At 47.9% G+C, this 24,945-nt stretch overlaps 1 protein-coding gene across 1 annotated transcript in view; it reads right to left on the bottom strand.

Annotated features, from left to right (window-relative positions):
* Positions 1-13,520: 13,520 nt before the first annotated feature.
* The window catches only part of CCNP (cyclin P), a 30,025-nt gene continuing 18,600 nt past the window's right edge, over positions 13,521-24,945 (bottom strand). The window contains exons 6-8 of the mRNA XM_068247873.1: positions 18,996-19,154; positions 14,073-14,245; positions 13,521-13,707 (exon numbers count right to left, since the gene is read on the bottom strand). Coding sequence (XP_068103974.1) covers positions 13,521-13,707; positions 14,073-14,245; positions 18,996-19,154 — 519 coding nt within the window. The remainder of the gene's footprint in view (positions 13,708-14,072; positions 14,246-18,995; positions 19,155-24,945) is intronic.

Genomic DNA, 24,945 nt, shown 5'->3' with positions numbered 1-24,945 from the left:
GAGTGGTGGAGACAAACAGCTTCAAGGGCATGATGTCAGTGGCCATCCCACGTTACGTGGTTCCCAGCCGCTACCACTTTGCGCGCTCTGCAGTGCCTGAGTTGCATGAGCACGTGGTCAGCTAAATAACCCGAAGCTTGAAGAATGCCGTTGCCTGCAAGGTTCACCTCACCACTGACACCTGGACGAGTGCGTTCGGCCAGGGTCGATACATCTCCCTTACCGCGCACTGGGTGAACCTTGTGGAGCCTGGCAGCGATTCCTCACCTGCTACGGCGCGGGTGTTGCCCACGCCGCAAACAGCTGGATAACAACAGCAGCACCTACCTCTCTGACTCCTTCTCCTCCAACGCATCTCAAAGCTGTACCTCATCCGGAAATGCTAACCCAGCACCAGCAGCAGTAGGATCGTGGAAGCAGTGCAGCACAGCTGTTGGCATGCGTCAGCAAGCGTTGCTGAAGCTGATCTGCCTTGGGGATAAGCAGCACACAGGGGAGGAAATTTGGAGGGGAATAAAGGAACAGACGGATTTGTGGCTGGCACCGCTGGACCTGAAACCGGGCATGAAGCTAGACACCTGGCACGAACTGGCAATGTACGCAATAGAGGTGCTGGCTTGCCCGGCAGCCAGCGTTATGTCGGAACGCTGTTTCAGTGCTGCCGGAGGCATCATCACAGATCGGCGTATCCGCCTCTCCACAGAAAATGCAGACCGTCTGACTCAAATTAAAATGAATCAATCCTGGATTGGAAACGACTACGCAACACTCCTGGACCCCAACCAAGTAACATGACCGATGAACATCTGGGATGGTTTAGCGTTTCCGGTCCCTGTTTATTGAACCTCTCATCTGTATTACATTTATGACTGCATGGCGGCAAAAAGCATTGCTGCTATATCCGCACGCTTTTTGTCCTCATGCAAGGCCTGGGTTGTTGTGTCTCACAAAGCGTGGCCTTCTCCTCCTGCGCCTCCTCCTGTTCCATCACGTGTGCTGCTGCTGCTGCTGCTGCTGCTGGGTTACCGTTGCCGGTCCCTGTTTATGGAACCTCTTATCTTTATTACATTTATGACTACATGGCGGTACAAAGCATGCTATCCGCACGCTTTTTGTCCTCATGCAAGGCCTGGGTTGTTGTGTCTCACAAAGCGTGGCCTTCTCCTCCTGCGCCTCCTCCTGTTCCATCACGTGTGCTGCTGCTGCTGCTGCTGCTGGGTTAGCGTTGCCGCGTGGTCCCTGTTTATTGAACCTCTTATCTTTATTACATTTATGACTACATGGCGGTACAAAGCATGCTATCCGCACGCTTTTTGTCCTCATGCAAGGCCTGGGTTGTTGTGTCTCACAAAGCGTGGCCTTCTCCTCCTGCGCCTCCTCCTGTTCCATCACGTGTGCTGCTGCTGGGTTAGCGTTGCCGCGTGGTCCCTGTTTATTGAACCACTTATCTTTATTACATTTATGACTGCATGGTGGTACAAAGCATGCTATCCGCACGCTTCTTGTCCTCATGCAAGGCCTGGGTTGTTGTGTCTCAAAGCGTGGCCTTCTCCTCCTGCGCCACCCTCCTCCTGTTCCATCACGTGTGCTGCTGCTGGGTTAGCATTACCGGTCCCTTTTCCTGGAACCTCTTATATGTATTACATTTATGACTGCATGCCGACAAAAAGCATGTTACCTGTGCAAAGAAAACAGACATTTCCCGCATTTAAAAGACAGTTTTCCCTTTGAAACTTTAAAATCGATTTTCTCAAAAACTATAAGCTCTTTTTGCTAAATTTTTTTTTCCTCTTGTACCCACTCCCAAGGTGCACATACCCTGTAAATTTGGGGTATGTAGCATGTAAGGAGGCTTTACAAACCACAAAAGTTCGGGTCCCCATTGACTTCCATTATGTTCGGAGTTCGGGTCGAACACCCGAACATCGCGGCCATGTTCGGCCTGTTCGGCCCGAACCCGAACATCTAGATGTTCGCCCAACACTAGCTGGGGGGACCCTCTTTCGCCGCTGCACGCGGCGGATCGCCGCGCTGCGGTGGCGATCAGGTAGCACACGCGGCTGGCAAAGTGCCGGCTGCGTGTGCTGCTTTTTATTTCATTAAAATCGGCCCAGCAGGGCCTGAGCGGCAGCCTCCGGCGGTGTTGGACGAGCTGAGCTCGTCCAGACCGCTCAGGTGGTTAAGGAGGAGGGCCCTGCTAGAGGCTTACAATCTAAAGGGTGGGGTGGAGACAATAGGTGCGTCTTTTGAGAGGGGGTCTAACAGAACATATTATGATGCTGGTGTAGGGGGGGTATGCGAGCGTGAAGAGGTGAGTCTTGAGAGCTTGTTTGAAGGTATTAAAGGTGGGGACGAGTCTGACGGCTGGTGGGAGAGAGTTCCAGAGAGTAGGGGCAGCCCTGGTGAAGTCCTGCAATCGTGCGTGTGACTGAGCTATGCGAGGTGCGACTAGGCGCAGGTCATTGGAGGATCGGAGGGGGCGGGCTGGTATGTGCCTGTGGACCAGATCAGAGATGTACAGTAGGTCGGTAGGTCTTGTGCACTGATTTGTAGGCCAAGCACAGGATTTTGAAATTGATCCTAAAGCTGATGGGGAGCCAGTGTAGTGCTTTACAGAGCGGAGTTGTAGAGGCGCTGCGGTAAGAAGAATGTATCAGTCTGGCTGCCGCATTCATTACCAATTTAAGTGGGTCAGTACGGTTTTAGGGGAGGCCAGATAAAAAAGAATTGCAGTAGTCTAGGCGGGAGATGACAAGGGCATGGATAAGGAGTTTAGTGGTGTCAGGGGACAGGTAGGAGCGGATCTTGGAGAGGTTGCAGAGGTGGAAGTTGCAGGATCTGGCAATACCTTGGATGTGGGCTGTAAAGGAAAGTTCAGAGTCCAGAGTAAAGGTTCGTATACACGTCCGATAAAGATCGTTCGTTACGAACGATTCGTGACGTTTACACAATATTCAAATTAGACCGAAAAGATCGTTCTTAATGAACGATTGTGTACACACATGAACGATATAAGTATAAAGTACTGAACGACGAACGATAAAAAAATGCGTGCGCAAACGGAAGTGACGTTATGACAGGCAATAAGAACATGCGTACTACTCCACAGATAATCATTATCGGACGATCTTTGTACACACTGCAACGATTGAACGATTATCTTTCGAAAAAATCCGCCGGGTTGGATCGGTCGGATTGAACGATAACGGTCGTTATCGTCCAAAAAAACGATCGTTGGAAAATTTGGAACGCACGATTATCGGTCCGATTGTCGTTATCGTTCGTTTTCGAACGATCGTTATCGTACGTGTGTACTCAGCTTAACACCTAGACAGCGGGCTTGGGAGGTAGGGTGGATTGTATTTTCAATAGTGTCGGCCAAAAAAAGCATCCATGGTTAAAAAAACCAAGCAACCACTGACTTCATGTAGCCAAAAGTATGTAAATTGTATTCAAGGACGTATCCAAAGTAAAAACAGAAACAAATCTCCAGCTGGGAGGGGATATATAGATAATCAAATATTGAATAAATAGTAACCAGGCAGTGTAGGTGAGGAAATATAAAGCATGTCACAGTCATTTTCAGAAACCGAGTATGAGCAGGATAACTAAGGGCAGGTACCCCTGTGGTGCATGTAGTGTCTGTCCCAATATGAGAACTACGAGGACAGTTGAGAACCGCCATAATGGCAAAAGCTTCTACATCAACGATCTCATTAAAGGGAAGGTTCAGGGAAACGTTTAAAAAAATAAAAATCCATATCCACTTACCTGGGGCTTCCTCCAGCCCGTGGCAGGCAGGAGGTGCCCTCGCCGCCGCTCCAGAGGCTTCCGGTCGTCTTCGGTGGCCGACCCGACCTGGCCAGGCCGGCTGCCAGGTCGGGCTCTTCTGCGCTCCAAGGACGGGCTCTTCTGCGTCCCACGCGGGCGCGCTGACGTCATCGGACGTCCTCCGGGCTTTACTGCGCAGGCGCAGAACTACTGCGCCTGCGCAGTACAGCCCGGAGGACGTCCGATGACGTCAGCGCGCCCGCGTGGGACGCAGAAGAGCCCGTCCTTGGAGCGCAGAAGAGCCCGACCTGGCAGCCGGCCTGGCCAGGTCGGGTCGGCCACCGAAGACGACCGGAAGCCTCTGGAGCGGCGGCGAGGGCACCTCCTGCCTGCCACGGGCTGGAGGAAGCCCCAGGTAAGTGGATATGGATTTTTATTTTTTTAAACGTTTCCCTGAACCTTCCCTTTAATTGCAAAACTCGAGCTGTCATTTATATGCTGCAGTGCCCGTGCGGCTGGCAATATGTCGGGCAGACCAAGAATGTCTTGAAGATTCGTTTACAGAAGCACTGTTCGGTGGTCAAATTGGCCGCCAGGGATAGAGAACGAGGTAAAACACTCACTACACTGGCCAATCATGCTCTGAATGCACATCAAGGGTCTCTTAGGGACTGGTTATTTAGTGGACTTGAAACCATTAGGGTTGACAATAGAGGTGGTGATGTTGTCAATAAGCTGTTGCGTGCTGAATTACGGTGGATTTTTAAGTTACAAACAAGGAGCCCGAAGGGTCTCAATGAGGATGCCAGTTTCTCTTGTTTTCTGCCACAATAGATTGTGCTGGTACTTGTCCCTATTTGGATGTATAGTGTCATAATACTAACGAATTTTTTTGTCATCTACAGGTGAAACATTTATATTCTATATGATGACACTATCAGTCATAGATTGGAGTTGTGAATCGAGACATTAACATATTCCCATATAGGTGTGTGTGTGTACATACATGTCTACACACATAAAGTCTTATACAAGTGAGTATTTTCCGTTATGACACTTCCATAGTAAGGGTCTTCTCTGGGCTGTATTTTGGTCTATGGTGGTGAGACACTCTTAATGGTTTTATGGGTTGCCTTTGCGTGTTTTTTTATTTCACTAGATTATTTATACACCTGTCACTTTATTTTGTACTGCACTTTTTATTTGTCAGAAGTGAGTACTGACATCAGTTTGCACTTGTTCAATGTTTTCTCCGATATGTCAGTAGGTAAGTACTGACTTTTGGAGTCTGTTTTGCACTTTTTGCACTTTCATATGGCAGCTAGATTGCACATAGATTGGCACTTTATATGCAACTACATACACTTAGTATGGCCTAGTGCACACCAGAGCGGATCGGCTGCAGTTTGCGATCCGCTTGCGGCTGCGGATACGCTTGGGTAATGTATTTCAATGGGCTGGTGCACACCAGAGCGGGAGGCGTTTTGCAGAAACGCATACTCCCGGGCTGCTGCAGATTTTGGATTGCGGATGCGTTTCTGCCTCAATGTTAAGTATAGGAAAAACGCAAACCGCTCTGAAAAACGGCACTTCAGAGCGGTTTGCCAGGCGTTTTTTGTTACAGTAGCTGTTCAGTAACAGCTTTACTGTAACAATACATGAAATCTACTACACCAAAACCGCTACACAAAACCGCAAAATGCTAGCTGAAACGCTGCAGAAAAATAAGAAAGCGTTTCAAAATCTGCTAGCATTTTGCGGATCTGCTAGCGGTTTTTGGTGTGCACTAGGCCTGTGTCTTAATTTCTATTTGGGGAGTAATTGATGCTTGTTTTATCTACAGTCCTTAGGATTTCTCGATTATACATTGCACATGGCACTTAATTGATATTGACACTGGTATTTTCAAGAATCTTCAATCAAGCCACAGCTCAAGACACCTTATACTATGAATCAGCACGATTATTTATTCTTTACTTACAACTATGTTTATTGTCATTTCCCGATTTTGTAGCACGTTGCACTTTATAAACTTATGTAGTGATTGAGCACATCAACGTTTTCCCTCTATGGATATAACCATACATAGATATATATACTTAAACATCACTTGCATTGTTGTAGAATGATCACTAGATGTCCTCATTGTCCTAATTGTTTCTAATCATTTTTTAGATCTTTATGTGTTGATACAAGTTTGGCCACATGATGGCGCATTGTGATATATATATATATATATATATATATATATATATATATACAGATATTGATATCCCCACGCGTTTCCACTACTATTAATTATTTTGTTATAACAATATTTTTAATGTTAGCATCCGCTTTTAGCATGTAGTTTGGTTTATATATATTTACTTTTGTCATGGCCGTTTCATGCACTGACCCTCCGCATACAGCATCATCGGGTATGCGCCGCTCAGTCTATGCGACCCGAGGTCGCGTAGCGGAGTGACACATAGGGGGTGTGGCCACGCCTCCTGCATCGTTCGGCGGCATTCAGCGTTGTATTTAAGACGGATCTTTTTTAACCTTTTTATCTCCGAAGAAGCACCGTAGGAGGTGCGATACGTGTGAGGTCTCTTGTCTCCGGCGGGGCTGAGAGGGACAGTGCGGAACGGTGAGGTCATTATTTGATACTACTGACAGCCACAATTTGTATGTGTTCAGTACTATTGCATTTAGGAGTAGGTGCTGTTTGGTTAACTATCATATGCACATGTGATCTGCATTATATTTCCTCACCTACACTGCCTGGTTACTATTTATTCAATATTTGATTATCTATATATCCCCTCCCAGCAACGCTGGAGATCTGTTTCTGTTTTTACTTTGGATACGTCCTTGAATAAAATTTACATACTTTTGGCTGCATGAAGTCAGTGGTTGCTTGGTTTTTTAACCATGGATGCTTTTTTTGTCTGACATTGTGCATTATTTTCCATGGATATGGATATTTATAGCGCAAAAGGTGGATCAGCGCAACACCAGGCCGCCTCCGAATGGCCTCCAATCAGAGATGCGCTGAGCCCCCCCAGGAACTACAAACGCACCTTGAACCCAAACAGAAGCTCTGCATATACACCAAAAGCATGGCTGTTAAGTGGGAGCAGCTGACCAAAAACAAATTACATTAGTACATAGCAAGGAAATGAACAGCGCTACTTAAAAACAGACTAGTGCCTACCTGCAAAAGAGTGCAAGCCCCACTTGTGGGGTCGAATACACACCGAGCATACACATGACCTGTCTACCACCAGAGGAGGATGTTGGTTTCCATCAACAGCTTGCATGCAACCTATTAAGCACTCGTCCCTCCCACTGCGAAGAAGTCAATCCTCCATGGGATTCGCAGTGGGAGGGAATCAGAGAATCAGATGGGTCCGGATCTAGGGGGCAGGAAGTGGCAGGTGAAGTTGCCATCAGCTGGTTGACTTCCTCCACCGTGAAAGGATTGAAGGAGGTAAGGGAGGAGAAAGAGGCAGGAGTCGGATGTGGTGGGGAGGCGGGGGCGATAGAGTGGAGGAGAGAAATATCCCTCCGGATGGTTGTAATTTTGTTGATAAAGTAGTTTGATAGGTCAGTGGCTGAGAGAGTGGAGGTTGGGGGGGGGGGGGGGAAGGTGTGGGGTTAAGTAGGGCATTGAAGGTGGCAAAAAGACGACGTGGGTAGGAGGCTTGGGTAGCGATCAAGTGTGTGAAGTATATCTGTTTACTATCAGCGAGGGCAGTATGGAACGTCTGCAACGTTGTCTTGTATCCCAGGAAATCATTGTTGTGGCGGGATTTCCTCCATTTGCGTTCTGCAGCTCGTGTCTCATTTTGTAGTTTTTTTGTGAGTGCAGTGTGCCAAGGTTGGGGGTTGGGGCGACTGTTGGTACGAAAGGTCAGGGGAGCAGCATGGTCTAAGGCTGCGGAGAGGTTACTGTTGTATTGAGCTGCCGCTTCGTTGGGGCAGGTTAGGCTGGGAGAGAGGAGGAGAGAGAGTGGAGGGGTTTGGCTAGTACATTGGGGTCAAGGTTGCGCAGATCTCTCTGCCAACGTCCAGTTTGGGGAGGGGGACAGGGGGTGCTGGATGGAGTGAGGGTGAAGGTAATGAGGTGGTGGTCGGAGATGGGGAATGGTGTAATGTCCAGGTTGGTAAGTGCGATGGCTTTGGAGAAAATTAGGTTCAAAGTATTACCAGCACTGTGGGTTGTGGCGTTAGTATGCTGAGTGAGGCCAAGGGAGTTGGTGAGCGAGAGAAGCTGAGTGGCAGAAAAGGGTGGTAGGCTCATCAATTGGAATGTTAAAGTCTCCGAGGATGATTGTTGGGAGGTCGGAGGACAGGATGTGTGGGAGCCAGGAGGCAAGGTTTTCTAGGAAGTGCGATATTGTACCGGATGGGGGGGCGGTATAGGACTGCAATAATGGCTGGGAGGGGATGATAGAGGCTGATAACATGAGCCTCAAAGGAGGTAAAGTAAAGAGAAGGGGGAGGGGTAAGGACACGGAAGGTGCAGGATGGGGAGAGGAGTAGGCCCACCCCTCCCCCAGGCCTGTTATCTGGTCTTGGGGTATGGCTGAGGTGTAGACCTCCGTAGGATAGGGCTGCAGCTGCAGGCAGGTCAGAGGGGGTGAGCCAGGTCTCCGTAAGGGCAAGAAAGGTGAGGGTTTTTGAGATAAAGAGGTCATGGATAGCTGTGAGCTTGTTACGGATAGATCTGGGATTCCAGAGAGCGCCAGATAGAGGAAGAGATTGTCTGAGTATGGGGTGGATGGGAATGAGATTGGGGCGAGAATGTTTGTGGGAATGGGGAGGGTGGGAGGTGCGGCGGGGAGAGGGGCTTGGTGGGTGAATTTGGTTGTGGTGGGTGAGGTGGGAAGTATGAGGAGGGGAATGGGGGGGCTGGGAGACCAGAGTGGGCCTGGGGTTAGGATGTGTGGTGAACAGTGGACAAGGGACCAGGGGGAGGAGCAGATGGAGCCAGAACATGAGGCACCAATAGGGCGAGTGATCAAGGGAAAGAGGAGGAGGTATGATGGGGGGGGGTACGCAGAATGATGTGTTGGGGATACATACTGTTGCACTGGGAGTGGTGGTGAAAATAGGTAGGGAAGATGGTGTAGCAGAGGTTGGAGGATACTTGGTGGTGGGCTTACCTAGGGCAATGGAGCAGTGTTTAGTCGTTTATCAGTGCAGTTTGTGTGTATTTGGTGGGGTGGCTTGTAGGCTGTGCAGTTCAGAATCAAAGGCAGAGATAATCTAGTTAGACAGCAATAGTGTGCAGCTAGAGCTATCGACAGAGCTAGAGCTATCGACAGAGCTAGAGCTATCGACAGAGCTAGAGCTATCGACAGAGCTAGAGCTAGAGCTATCGACAGAGCTAGAGCTAGAGCTATCGACAGAGCTAGAGCTATCGACAGAGCTAGAGCTATCGACAGAGCTAGAGCTATCGACAGAGCTAGAGCTATCGACAGAGCTAGAGCTATCGACAGAGCTAGAGCTATCGACAGAGCTAGAGCTATCGACAGAGCTAGAGCTATCGACAGAGCTAGAGCTATCGACAGAGCTAGAGCTATCGACAGAGCTAGAGCTATCGACAGAGCTAGAGCTATCGACAGAGCTAGAGCTATCGACAGAGCTAGAGCTATCGACAGAGCTAGAGCTATCGACAGAGCTAGAGCTATCGACAGAGCTAGAGCTATCGACAGAGCTAGAGATATCGACAGAGCTAGAGCTAGAGATATCGACAGAGATAGAGCTAGACAGATATATAATCTCTTTCTATCTATTGGGTTCCCGTTTCCAAGGTATGTAAACCCTTGGGGAATTTTTTCCCCCCATTGAGGGACACAAAGTAAAAGATCTGATCTGCACAGGGGCTATGACAAAGTTTTAGAGGTAAAGGATCAGCAGGACAGCAAGGCAATGTTCATTGATTAAAAAGGAAACATATAGCAGTTGTCCTTTAAAGAGAAACTCCAACCAAGAATTGAACTTTATCCCAATCAGTAGCGCATTTACATGAGAAATCTTTTCCTTTTCACAAACAGGCCATCAGATGGCGTAGTATCACTGATATTGTGGTGAAACCCAACCCAAAAGAAACTCTTCAGTATGTACTCCTGGCAGTTTCCTGTCTGTGAACCTTGTTGCATTGTGGGAAATAGCTGTTTACAGCTGTTTCCAACTGCCAAAAAAGCATGCAGCAGCTACATCACCTGCCAACAGTAAAAATGTCACCATGTAATAAATGTCAGACTGTAAATCAGGGATTTAAAAGATTTTACAATGGGCAAACACTGACTAAATCATTTATACATAATTATTGTAAAAATTATGCACTTTTCTTATTACATTATTTTCACTGGATTTCCCCTTGAAGGTGAACCTTAAAGAGAAACTCCGACCAAAAATTGAACTTTATCCCAATCAGTAGCTGATACCCCCTTTTACATGAGAAATCTATTCCTTTTCACAAACAGACCATCAGGGGGCGCTGTATGACTGATATTGTGGTGAAACTCCTCCTACAAATAACCCCTCCAACAAGAAAAGTTTGAACTTTTGTGGAAAATAGCTGTTACAGCTGTTTCCAACTGCCAAAAACCATGCAGCAGCTACTTCACCTGCCAACAGTAAAATGTTCACTGGAGTTCCTCTTTAAGCGTGGCAAACAAAAAAAAAAAAAAGTTTAACTTACCTGGGGCTTCTACTGTCCACCTGTGCCGGTACTCAATGAGCCACTGAACCTGCGCGTGCGCGGTCCTGGCCTCACGCTTCCTCGCTCACGTTGCAGACCTGCACAGTAAGATTTTCTCGAGCTGCAAATGTGCAGGATGGTGACAAGCGAGGACACGCGCCGCCAGGCCCGCGCAGGCGCAGTGGCTCAGTGACTGGCTAGTCGCTAAAAAAATGAAACAGCCATGGTGGGGGACAGGTGGATTGTTGAGGACGGTTATGGGCACAGGACATCTTCAGAGGCATAGTAGAAGCCCCAGGTAAGCGATTTCCCCCCCCCCCCCCCCCCCCATGATTAAAGGGCAACTGAGGTGACGTGACATGATATGATGAGGTAGATTTGTGTATGTAAAGTACCAAGCACACAAATAACTAGGCTGTGTTACTTTTTTCCTTTCTCTGCCTTAAAGAGTTAGAAAAAAAAAAAAACTCAGGTATGCAAGTAACAGTTTCTGTCCAGGTTGGACTGGGTCAGACTGTAGCATAACCCTCACTGATAGGTAATTACAGCCATAAAATACTTTCCTGTCAGTAAATGGCTTCCTGGAGCAGAAAAGAGATAAAAAGGGTCAATAATTCATAGATTTGAGCTCTGGCATACTTCAATGAAGGTGTAATTGAGCAGAGACAATGAAACAGTAAAAATAAAAAAAAATAAAAAAAACAAAAAAAAAAAAACTTAAAAAACTAGATTTAAATATTAAATAAAACTGAGGGATATGTGAAAAAAAAAGAAAAAAAAAAAAGCCCGCAGCTACGAGAACCGGATCCCCGCACTGCCGTCAGCCGGAGCCAGTCTAGCATAAGAGAAGTGCGCAGTTTGCTCATCTCTCCAGCAGCCGCTGGAGAGATATGTAGAGGGCACACTTCTCTGCGTATGCCGAACACCTTCATTCCAGCACAGATTTGGGCGCAGCCAGCACCACCACCGGCCGTAATAGGAATTATGGCTATAGCAGCGCACAGTGAGCAACTTCAGCGCCATCAGAAGACGGAGCTAAAGTTCTTTATAAAACACTATAATTCGGCCTCCAGCAATTGCTGGAAGCCGAATTATTTCATTCCCCACCATCCATGGCGGCCTAGAGGGGGAATAGTATTTAGAACGGCCAGGAACTTGTGCAGGAGCAGGATAAGCCATACCGGCTGTATCCTGCGCCCAAGTCTCCCGGCGGCGATTCCTCTCGTACTCGCATAGGCTGGCACCTATGACGTCAGTGATGGGACCCGGTTCCAGTAGCTGCAGACATTGGAGGACGGCGGCGTGGGAGCAATCCAGGTGGGCTGGAGGAAGCCCAAGGTATGTACATGTTAGTTACAGCCAGAACCCGAAGTTTGGCCACTTCTAGTTCTGGCCGGCAACTTCGGGTTCTGGCCGGCCAATGTGCGAAGTGGCCACAGCGCAGCGGCGAATGTGAGAAATGGAAAGATTCATGTAACAATATATATTCTGGCTCCAGCGCAGCGGCCAAATGTATCGAAACTTAGTTAATTTAATGAAATTAAGCCGTAATTACAGTTAATGTAACAGATGAAGCCGCCGGCTTTTGCTCTGCCTCTCTCCCCTCCCCCCCCCCCCGCCTCTCTCTCCTCTTATGGGCAGCACGCGTGTCCCATCCAGAGTCGTTCATGGCGCCAGGAAAGCAGAGCGGGGAGGCTGCAGACATTGCTTCTGCCAGCACCCGCTCTGCAAGAACGGCAGGTTTCCCTGCCGCGACGTACGACTGTTACATTGCCGCCAGCTTAATTTCATTAAATTAACTAAGTTGCGATATATTTGCCCGCAGCGCTGGGGCCAGAATATACATTAATGTTACATAAATCTTTCCATTTCTCACATTGGCCGCAGCGCAGCGACCACTTCGCACATTGGCCGGCCAGAACTAGAAGTGGCCAAACTTCGGGTTCTGGCCGTAACATTTTTTTTTTCTCCTTTTCCCCATCTCTGGTTTCCTTTAAGGCGAGCTTTGGAAAAGAAAAAAAAAAGAAAAAGCGTTTCTCCATGTCCACTAGGTGGCAGCATGTAACCGTCTAATGAAGTGTTGGGATTATTCTGCAAGAGGAATGAGTAAAGCACAAGAAGTATAAAAATATTCACTTTATTAAACATGCACTGCCATTTTCCTTATTTCACAAGTGTGGTATAACATATCATATTTTTCAGGTTGGTAATACATTATTAAGTTAATAATACAAACATGCAGAGCATTTTAAAACAGACATGCAAAAACAGAGGCATACACAAAACACCAATAGGGAAGGGGGGACAAACAAAAAAAAATGAAATATTAAGAAAATAAAAAGAACTCACAGGAGAAAGAAAATAGGAAAAAGAACCAATTTCCCCTTCTGAAAATCCACATTAAAATTCCCCCCCCCCCCCCCTTTTTTTTTTTTTTCAAGAAGGGGTCCTCACTGTTGTACTACTTAGACCATTATCCCAACAACAACCACAAAAACAAACTTTGTAAAAGTCAAGTTCTATGGGCGGTTTTGACTGGCAGACATTTACCACGTGACCAGGAACCATCATCCTTTAGACCACTGTCACACTTAGCAGAATCACATAAGTTTTCCAATAAGTGTGATTCTGGCCTTAGGGTTTTCTTACCGATAGTCCATGAGATACCAATATTTCTGACTTGCAGGGAAATTATATGAAGATGGACATTGGGGTGATCAAATACACTTCCTGTAGATTTTGATTAGCCCAGTTCTAAACTGCATATGATTTGCATAAATGTACATTCAAGCTAGTACTATTGGCATCTGACATCTCTAATTCTTACATTATCTTTTTGGGGCTCCTGGGGACACAATTGATGGCCAATTGCAAGTAGGATGCAGATTTCATATAAAATGTCAAGTGATCTAAGCATCATTACATGTCAGTTACATTTTACAGACATTACAGCAGGTTATGAGACACAGTGGGGATCATTCTTAGGCCACATCACTGGAATGGTTTGGTTGCACATCACTGGATTGGATTGGTTGCACATGTAACGGGGTGCTCAGATGGAATTTGGGCCCAGCAATGCCAGGCAACGGGAAAGGTTCTTGGAGTTGGCCATGGCGGGTCCTGCGCTCACCCCAAATCGCTGAGGACGGGAATATTTTAGCCATGTGGCTCTGAACTCTGGGCTGGCATGAAGAGCTGCTTTGGCCATGAGATGCTGGGGTCTGCTCAGCTCCACAGCACTAGAAGAAATGTAGGATCAGACTTATTGAGAAAAAAAACAAAACAAACAAAAACAAAACAAAACAAAACAAAAAAAACTTTGGTAAACTATATAAGCAAGGCCTACTACACACTTTCAATTTTGATTGGCCAACAAGTGGCCAGTTTTACCTCTTCTATGTAGCATGAGAGCTTACCTAAATAATTTGTTCATAGTATTCAAATTCTGTTGGTCCTCATGATAAATGGAGGTGGTAAAACTGGCCAATCAAGAGGCAACCCGTTTTGAAAGTTACCACTGGGCCTAACAGCACCATATTGCATAATGCATTCTACTGAACTGGTTGATTGAAGGAACGCTTAACATCAGTGCAAATATACATACCTATAAGAATACAATAACCCATGGCATGATTGATCGGGACTCAGGCATCCGGACTCAGTGGACACAGTGTGTGCCAGGGTCAGTGCCGCAGATGCCAACAGCGCAGGCTCAATCGTTCCACCATCAGCCTCAAGCAGTGTGAGCTCCATGAAGTACATCGCAAGGTAGCGAACCTGGGATGGGAAAACACACTGGTCTGAATCTAACCGGCTGCTATAGGGGGGAGGTAGAGCATTTTATTAAGAAGTATTGACAAACTGAAATGCTAGATCAACTGTGTCTGAATCCCCATTTTTTTTCTTTTACCTACACGAGTTGGGTAAGTATTGATGATGTTGGCGTGCTAGAAGACCGAATACAAAAATCCTGAATATATTGTCTCAGTGCTGTGCTGTATTTATACCCCATCCGCTTTTTTAGCTCGCTTCAAGGACCCCTAAATTGAGAGGGATATGGCAGCTTCCATATTTATTTCTTTTTATAGAATACCGGTTGCCTGACAGTTCTGCTGATCTCTTTGGCTGCAGTAGTTTGACACGCCTGAAACAAGAATGTAATTAAAGTGAACCAGAGAGGATGACACATACATACCTGGGGCTTCCTCCGGCCCCATACGCACGGATCGCTCCCACGCCGCCGTCCTCCGCTGCCTGGATCCGCCGCCACCGGGTCGCGTCATTGCCGCGAGTCGGCGAGTCGGCCGGCGGACGCGGCCAATTGTCCGCATCACAGGGTGCTCTCTCCATACAGATACGCATGTGGTTGCCTACTGCGCAGCCGCATGCGTACGTGTATGGAGGGAGCCCCTGTGATGCGGACAATTGGCCGCGTCCGCAGGAAGTGACGGGCCCGGTACCGGCGGATCCAGGAAGCTGAGGACGGCGGCGTGAGAGCGATTCTGGCTTATGGGGCTGGAAGAAGCCCCAGGTATGTATGAAATATTTTCCTTTTTTCACCCCCCCCCCCCCCCGTTCCTCTCTGGTTCCCTTTAAGAACAATCAGAAACCTCTGATCTGCATATGCTTGTTCAAGGTCTATGGCTAAAAACAGAGGCAGATGATCAGCAGGACATCCAGGCAGTGTGCATTGTTTATAGCAAAGAAATGCACAGCGCTACTTAAAAACAGATAAGTGCCTACCTGCAAGAGAGTGCAAGCCCCACTTGTGGGATAAAATACACACCTAGCATACACATGACCTGTCTACCACTGGAGGATGTTGGTTTCCTGTAACAGCTTGCATGCAACTTGTTAAGTACTCATCTCTCCCACTGCGGAGAAGTCATCCCCCTATGGGAGGGGACCTAACACTAACTAAATCCTAACCTATGCATATGCATAGCCTGGGTGCGCTAACAAGTAAAATCGAAAATTGAAAATTGCGCAAAAGGTGGATCAGCGCATCACCAGGCCGCCTCTGAATGGCCTACAATCAGAGGTGCACTGAGCCCCCCAGAAACGCTGATCCACCTTTTGTGCAATTTTCAATTTTACTTGGTAGCGCACCCAGGCTATGCATATGCATAGGTTAGGATTTAGTTCGTGTTAGGTCCCCTCCCATAGGGGGATGACTTCTCCGCAGTGGGAGAGATGAGTACTTAACAAGTTGCATGCAAGCTGTTACAGGAAACCAACATTCCAGTGGTAGACAGGTCATGTGTATGCTCAGTGTGTATTTTATCCCATAAGTGGGGCTTGCACTCTTACAGGTAGGCACTTATCTGTTTTTAAGTAGCGCTGTTCATTTCTTTGCTATGTACTAATTTAATTCATTTTTGGTCAGCTGCTCCCACTTAGCAGCCTTGCTTTTGGTGTATATGCAGAGCTTCTGTTTGGGTTCAAGGTGTGTTTGCAGTTTCTGGGGGGGGCTCAGCGCACCTCTGATTGTAAGCCATTCGGAGGCGGCCTGGTGATGCGCTGATCCACCTTTTGCGCAATTTTCAATGGGCATTGTTTAATAGGAAATAGGTCAGCCTTCATATTCCTCTCACTTCTGGTGTACTTTCAGTAACAAAAAGGCGTTCCTCCTCCCCCAATCACCCCTTCAGGCGACCACTAATGATACAATTTGGTGATCGTTCACAAACGATTATTCGCATGAACGATCAGTAATAATCATTTGAGATCACTAACAGATCGATCCAGTCACTCTGATTGAATTAGTTAGGAGATTTTTGTCCGATTGTGATCCCAAATGTTGTTAATTTCCAATCGTTCACCAAATTGTATTGTTAGTTAGTGGCCACCTTTATACTCACCTTGTCCCAGAAAGCATTGCGGTTTGCATCCATGTCCCTGGTTTGCGGAGGTGGACCAATTTGTTGTTATAGCAGCCTGGCCTCAGGGAGCCCCATCTGGAAGGGGTGTGATATTTGTACCACTCATCCCTCTCTTCACGGCTGATTGAGTGGAGGTGTGGCTGCTACAACTACATACCTTTCCCTGGGATACTGTGCAGAAGCATGAGATGCAAATCATACCAAGTTGATGCAGGATTGTGCAAATTGTGTATGCAAATATCGGCAGCTTGAAAACAGATCAATGAAATCCTATCTTGGCAGCAACGCTCCCAACTGTCCTTTTCGGAGGGACAGTCCCTTTTTGGGAGCCCTGTCCCTCTGTCATTATCATTTGTCCCTCTTTCAGGACTTTGTCCCTCTTTCTAATGTAAATATATATATTTCTATACTAAAAATGTGTTTGATTGACTCTAAACTTTATTCCCAACCTTTAAATTGATATATTACTAATTTTAAAATGTTACTATGAAGGAAAATGAACCAGGATAGAAAGGACCAGTGTGGTTTGAATTATAAAACAGCATATGTTTCTTATGAAATCTTTATGGTATGCGTGACTAGAGGCGTGGTGAGGGCATGACCAGGGGGTGTGGCAAGGGTGTGGCTTAAGTGTCCCTTTTTCTCATCTCAAAAAGTTGGGAGGTATGTGGCAGGATTCAAGCAGTTTTCAAGATGCATACATTTGCATACACAATTTGCATAATCTTGCATCTGCTTGGAATTATTTGCATCTCACTGGATTAGCCATCCCCATCGTGCAGCCATTGGGGAAGAGGGTTGGAGCAATGTGGGAGCAATGCAGGGGAGTTTTTAGGCATAGGTATTACAGGCGACTGCCATTGGGCCTTGGGGGTGCCATGCCCCTGATTAAGCCCTGCCCTCTGAACAAAGCCCCACCCCTGAACTAAGCCATGCACCACACAGGTGTTTGTACCTCCTGTGCCACCTCTGCGCCCCCCCCCCCCATTTGTGTCCCTCTGTGATTCCCATCTCCCCTTGTGCCTTCTTCGGTCCCCCTGAGCCACCTCTGCCCCCCCCCCCCCCCTGTGTGCCCTGGGTTCGATTAAAGTGAAATGGTGCCCTAGGCAAACAACGACTTTGGGCCCACACTCGATGGCCATCTAACTTTTTGGCATGATTTGTTGGGATTACCATAAACCAGGCCCCTAGGACTCTCTCCAGGCCCTAGGCTCCTGTTTAACTTGCCTTGTAGATGATCCGGCTCTTTGTGCCTCACTCTGTCCTCTTGTCTCACCATCTATTCCTGTCCCACTCCTGCGCTCCCTCAGTCCAGTGTCTAAAGACTATAGTGCAGCAGAAGCTGTGCTCTAACCTGCCCTCTGGAGTCCAGTGCTGTGCCTGTGTGACCAGCCTGGGATTTGTGCTCCCTCATGTGCTGGGGATTCTCATGTAGCGTGTAATCCCACTACATGCGGTAGGAGAGCTGTGGTAGTGCAGGAAGGGGTGTGCAATGAAAGGTGACAGGATCAGCGTGTTTGAGTCTCAGGGACTCCCTGTATTATGCATCCACTTTATGCAGCACATGGAGTCTCCCCCCCCCCCCCCCCCCCCAAAGCTACACAGATTCAGTACTCTGATAATCCCTATACGGTCTCAAGTGAGATCTAAACTTGAGACCAAATCTGTGTAATGTTCTCTTCATTGCTACCTGCACTGATGGTCTAAAACCAATTCAGCTGTGTCCATCATTCCACTTTCCTTAAAGAGACTATGTATTAAAAAAATAAAATATGCCCCTGGGGGTACTCACCTCGGGAGGGAGAAGGCTCTGGATCCTATCGAGGCTTCCCCCATCCTCCTGCGTCCCATAGTGGTCTCGCTGCAGCCCACGGAATGCATTGCACAGCCAACAATTTGTCAGGCTGTGCAAGATTTACCTTTCCTGGCTCCAGCGGGGGAGCTGTTGCGGCTCTCCTCTCAGAAATAGGCGGAAATAGCCGATCTCAGTCAGGTTCGCTTTACTGCGCAGGCGCAGGAGACTCTTGTAGAGTGGACCTGACTGGGATCGGCTATTTCCGCCTATTTCCCAGCCGAGTGCTGCTACTGCACCTGCACTGGAGCCGGGAAGGTAAATATTTACATACCTGCCGTTTGGGGAGCTCTATTGCTGCCGTGGGACAGAGGATGACGGGGGAAGCCTCAATAGGATCCAGAGGCTTCCCCCTTCCGAGGAGAGTACCTCCCAGGGGCATTTTTTTCCAATACAGATCCTCTTTCAGCCCTGTACACACGTTAGATAAAACTTGGCCAAGACGCCTCCTCTGCTGAGAATATAGCATGTGTACAGCTGGCTGAGAGCATTGTTCTCCCCAATCACCGCGTGACGTCACTCGTGCACCGCACCGTTGGCCCTCCGCCCACCTGAATAGCAACAGAACACGTCACTAGCCTGTACAACATCACAGAGAATCGAGCAACAATCCCTTGTGCGTGTGTACGAGGCTTTAGAAGTTTGGTAAAAAAATAAAATAATAATTAAAAAAAAATAAAAATACAAATGTGAATAGGGGTTTATGGTTTACATCATGTACAAATTCAAATGACATAGAACACCCTGGTGTAAACAGAGTATTTGGACAATTTCCTCCCAGTCCCATAATCACCTTCTCAGGGCACTTGCCGGATGCAGCGAGCAGGCGCAGGAAGTGCAGAGGCTGGGTGTAATGTAGCACAAAGCTCAGCCGGCTCAGGACCTTCTTCTCCATCTTCAGGAGATCCTTCTTGCTAAAGGCATCTTCCATCATAAAGCAAAGCTCTGCTGGCTGCACAATATACAAGAACACAACAGAGAGGTCATCACATCCCAACTACTCAACAAGGGGGTGAAAATAACAGTGATAAATGGTTTCTTCCTTTCTGCAGGCTGTTGAGAGGTACACATGGCTTTTGTGAAAACACAGGGGATGGTGAAGGAAGGGTTAATGCTTTGTTACACAGTGAGCAGGAACAGGGAGTGCAGCTAATGTTTTGGTGGCCCCAAGCAGTCCATAACTTGAGGCCCCATCCATGAAAGAAGTGGATAGCCACACCTCAAAACAAAGCGGCGTGTGCAGCGCGCCGCTGCAAAAAATGGGCATGGTCAAAACATGTGGGTGGAGCCAAATACTAGCAGTTTCTAGGCTAAATTGCACCCAGGGCGAGGGCGTAAAATGTGCCCCCAACATGGAGACAGGTATAGGTGCCCGCTGTATAGGTAGCCAGCTATAGGTCCCCCCCCCAGTATAGTTAGCCCATATAGCTGCCCCCAGTGTAGGTTAGATAGGTAGGTGCCCCCAATATAGGTAGCCAGTATATTTGCCTCAGAATAGGTTAGATAGGTAGGTGCCTCCAGTATAGGTAGCCAGCATAGTTGCCCCAGTATAGATTAGATAGGTAGGAGCCCCCAGTATAGGTTAGAGAGGTAGATGCCCCCAGTACAGGTTAGATAGGTAGGTGCCCCCAATATAGGTAGCCAGTATATTTGCCTCAGTATAGGTTAGATAGGTAGGTGCCTCCAGTATAGGTAGCCAGCATAGTTGCCCCAGTATAGATTAGATAGGTAGATGCCCCCAGTACAGGTTAGATAGGCAAGTGCCCCCAGTATAGGTTAGATTGGAGGGTGTGCGCAGCGGCGGGTGGAGCGGGCAGAGAGAAATTTCCACTTACCTGCTTCGGTCGATCCTGCACACAGCTTCTATCTTCAGCCTCTCCCAGTGCATGTCGCATTAGTAGGAGCTCCCCCTGTGAGGACAACGAGTCACGTCATCACAGGGGGCGCTGTTACCATAGCGACAGACGCTGGGATAGGAAGTAGATAGAAGCTGTGCAGGATCCAGGGAACTAAGTGGAAACTTCTCTCTCCTGGCTGCCCCCGCCGCTGCGCACATCCTCCTGCCGCTCCGCCTGAACCCGCACGCCCGCCGCAGAGCAAGGCCCCCTGCAGTGTGAGGCCCCAAGCAGGGGCGTGCCTCGCTTATATGCTGACGGCGCCCGAGCAGCGAGGAACTGTAGCTGCAGTGCGGGCCACAAAGCTGTGTAAGCAGCAGGAGGAGATGCACTGGGTGAGCTGACCTGCTCTGTGCTTGGGAATGGAACTCCCAATAATTCTGACTTGATGCAGAATTGTGCAAAGGCTAAACAATGTACCCAAGGCGGATTAGTGGGCACAAATGGGACACAGAGGCATGTCCACATCTAAAGAACATGCCTCTGTATCCCCTCGTCGCTGCTCTCTGTGCCCAAGGTAAGGCAATACTCCCTACAGAAACCACTTGCTGTGTATGTGTATGTATGTACCACAGCTAAGAGCAAAGAAGACTACCGGTATGTGGAAAAATGGAGGAGTGAAATAAAACACAAAAGTCACAAAAGCTAACCATATACCAGTCTCTACAAAGAGAATATAAAATGGCCCCATACCTGGAAAAGCTGAAAAACTCTCGAGAGGAAAATCCTGAGTGTCTACAGACTGAGTGCTCACAACCTCGAAATAGAGTCTGGGAGACAGACAGACTTACAAACCCAGGAGGAGAGACTATGCCAACACTGTGAGCAGAACACCCTTGAGGATGAAAGCCACTTCGTATTGCACTGCCCCAAATATACTGCAACCAGGGACACTTACTTTAAGAAATTGTTGGAACTATTCCCAGACTTTCTCACACTAGAAGACGAGAGAAAAACATTTCCTACTGGGAGAAGAGGAATCCACAGTGACAATCGCTGCACACTATGTCACAGCATGCCACAGCCTGAGAGGAGCATAACGGAACTGTAAACCTAAAAAATGTCCACAGACTGCTTAGCCACTGTCCCCTACCCCACCCCTCCCATGTCCCCCCTTTTCCCCTTGCTTTGGCAATACCTGTAATGAATCTTGGTCATGCCAATAAAGCTGACTGATTTGATTTGTATGCCTCTAATGGCGTTTTCTACCTTTACACCAATGTCCCTTTCTGGGAAGAGTTTGGACCCAGCATAAAAACTTCCCTAAACTCGAGGCCCACTCCCTAAAAAGCCGCATCCCTAAAAAAATATTCAAAATAGCCCATTTATTTTCCTCCTTTCCCACTGCTCAGATATATTTATTCATTTAATATAAAAAAAAAAATTCTTTTTTTTAAAGGACTCCTTTTCAGTTTCATAACTATTTCAGTAAAGCAAAAATTGACCGTTTTGTTGACCTGGTCCAGGAGGTGGAAGCTATGCTAGCAAATAAAAAAAAAAAAACACATAGCTGTCCATTAAAAGGACAGTATACTGGTGGTTAAGGCCGCAGTGATGGGCAGATATTTTCTGTGATCACGGATTAGCATTCGGCTTCGGTACATGGGGTCCCCCCTCCCGAGCCTCTTTAACCCCTTGTCCCCCATGCAGGCTGGGATAGCCAGAATGCGGAGCCCCGGCCAACTGGGCAGCACAGTGGCGTAGTGGTTAGCGCTCTCGCCTTGCAGCGCTGGGTCCCTGGTTCGAATCCCAGCCAGGGCACTATCTGCAAAGAGTTTTTATGTTCTCTCCGTGTCTGTGTGGGTTTCCTCCGGGAACTCCGGTTTCCTCCCACATTCCAAAAACATACGGATAAGTTAATTGGCTCCCCCTAAAATTGGCCTTAGACTACAGTACTTACACTACATAATATAGACATATGGCAATGGTAGGGATTAGATTGTGAGCTCCTTTGAGGGACAGTTAGATAGATAGATAGATATAGTCTTGTCACTATCTATCTATCCTTTACAGCGCTGCGTAATATGTCTGTGCTATATAAATACTAAATAATAATAAATAATACCAGCCAACATGGTCCATGGTATGGGGGGGGGGGGGGGCTCCGGGGGAGATGGGTGGCCAAGCCTTCCCCTCTTCCCTGGAGCCCTTGTCCAATCCATACACAGGGGGCTCTTTCCCACCTCCGGTGCCCCAGGAGGAGGTGGGGGCGACTACTCCCTGGAGGGGGGAGGGTTCATTGTGACATCTAGGAATCCCCTTTAAGAAGGGGACCCCAGATGCCCACCCCCCTCCCAGAAGAAATGAGTATAGGGGTAACAAAGTACCCATTACCATTTCCATAAAGGGTTAAGTGAAATAAAAATGCAACCCGTCGCCCCGACCTCCTCCTGGGGCACTGGAGGTGGGGAAGAGCCCCTTGTCCATGGATTGGACAAGGGCTCCGGGGGAGAGGGGGAAGGCTTGGCTGCCCTTCTCCCTCAGAGCACCCCCCCAATACCATGGACCATGCGGGCTGATATAGCTCAGTGGGCTCCGCATTCTGGCTATACCAGCCTGCATGGGGGAAAAGGGGTTAAAGAGGCTCGGGGGGGGGGGGGGGGGCACTTTTTATTTCCCACTATCAACACACACACACATTTTTTTTTTCTAAAATATTGTTTCCCACTATCTTTTTAACATATCCTGCTAATTTGGTGTTGCTAGGATGTAAGGGGCCTTTGCTATTAACTGCTAAAGTCGGCGGGAATGGTTTCACTAAGAACTGTCATTTGCCGCATTTAAATGTATACTTTTTTTCCTTTGAAACTATTTTCTCAAAAACTATAAGGTCAATTGAAAAATGTTTTTTTCCCTCTTGTTCCCACTGTTCTTAACATATCTGGCAAATTTCCTACGATGTAAGGCGGCTTTGCTATTAACTGCTAAAGTCCGCTGGTTTTGGTGGGTTTTTAATCACAAATACTTTTTGTTTGAAATTTTAAAATTATTTTTAGAAGTTTTAGAATTTTTTTTTAAGTTGTAGCCACGTCTCACCTTTATAATCCATGCAATTTTGGTGATTGTAACTTGTATGGGGGCTTTGCTATTGGCTAAAACGATTTTTTGTGATCACGGCCGTGAATTTCCGCGATTGCCTCATTCACGGGAAAAATCCAGGTCGAATTTGTGAGTCAGTTTCAAATCCGGAAATTAATCACACCATTTCTGGATTTTTTTTTTCAACCACGGCCGAATACGCGATTTGGGGGGGGGGGGGGGGGGGGGCTCATCTGAGCATCACTAGTTAAGGGCACCGCCTTTGACATGGGAGACCGGGGTTCAAATCCTGGCTAGGGTCAGTACCTAAGGCAAAAACCCTAACACTGCAGGGTGGCCTCTTGAGCGCGTCCCAGTGGCGCTATACAAATGTTCAGATTATTAAAGTGGTATGAAACTCAGCATTTCTTCTTTGATTTAAAAGATTTACAGTATAAAACCCACCATTCCCCCCCCCCCCCCCCAAAAAGAAATATATATAAATTGATAAAATTGTAGCAGAACAGCATTCAAACAGTTAAACACAGCACTTTGTTCTCCAGTGGAAAACTTCACGCTTCAGTGGGCAGCTTCTGGCCGCATCCTAAGAGGCGATAAAACATTTTTTACATTTCTTTTTCAGATATAATTAGTAAACCTTAGCAAAGTGCAGAAACTGATCTCTCTCTGCTTCTAGTATGTGTACAACTGAGAAGTGATCACTAGATAAGATATTATATAAATACAGCAGCTGTGCAATACAATGCAATGGTAGGTTTTAGGCTACTTGCACACTAAGACGTTGCGTTAGGTGCCACGTTAACCACTTCCCGACCGCCTAACGCACAGAGGCGGCCGGGAAGTGGAGCCCTTAAGGACCGGCTCACCCACAGAGGCGGCGGTCCATTTAAGGGCATGGGCGGAGCGATCGCGTCATCCGTGACGCGATCCTCCGCCGGCGCCTGTCACCGCTCGCTCGCCGCAACATCCCGCCGGCTATACGGAAGCGCCGGCGGGATGTTAACCCCGCGATCGCCGCATACAAAGTGTATAATACACTTTGTAAGGTTTACAAAGTGTATTATACAGGCTGCCTCCTGCCCTGGTGATCCCAGTGTCCGAGGGACCACCAGGGCAGGCTGCTGCCACCCTAGTCTGCACCCAAGCACACTGATTTCTCCCCCCCTGCCCCAGATCGCCCACAGCACCCATCAGACCCCCCCCCCTGCCCACCCCCAGACCCCTGTTTGCACCCAATCACCCCCCTAATCACCCATCAATCACTCCCTGTCAACGCTATTTTTTTTTGTATCCCCCCCCTGCTCCCTGCCCCCTCCTGATCACCCCCCACCCCTCAGATTCTCCCCAGACCCCCCCCCCCCCCCAGACCCCCCCCCCCTGTTTACTGTATGCATCTATCCCCCTGATCACCTGTCAATCACCCGTCAATCACCCGTCAATCACCCCCTGTCACTGCCACCCATCAATCAGCCCCTAACCTGCCCCTTGCGGGCAATCTGATCACCCCCCCACACCAATAGATCGCCCACAGATCCGACATCAGATCACCTTCCAAATCCATTGTTTACATCTATTCTCTCCTCTAAACACCCACTAATTACCCATCAATCACCCATCAATCACCCATCAATCACCCCCTATCACCACCTGTCACTGTTACCTATCAGATCAGACGCTAATCTGCCCCTTGCGGGCACCCAATCACCCGCCTACACGCTCAGATTGCCCTCAGACCCCCCCTTATCAATTCGCCAGTGCATTAATTACATCTGTTCTTCCCTGTAATAACCCACTGATCACCTGTCAATC

The sequence above is a fragment of the Hyperolius riggenbachi genome, chromosome 8 (assembly GCF_040937935.1).
Source record: "Hyperolius riggenbachi isolate aHypRig1 chromosome 8, aHypRig1.pri, whole genome shotgun sequence".
Classification (NCBI taxonomy): domain Eukaryota; kingdom Metazoa; phylum Chordata; class Amphibia; order Anura; family Hyperoliidae; genus Hyperolius; species Hyperolius riggenbachi.
The sequence above is the reverse complement of the archived record's forward strand: the minus strand, read 5'-3'. Positions and strand labels throughout refer to the sequence as shown.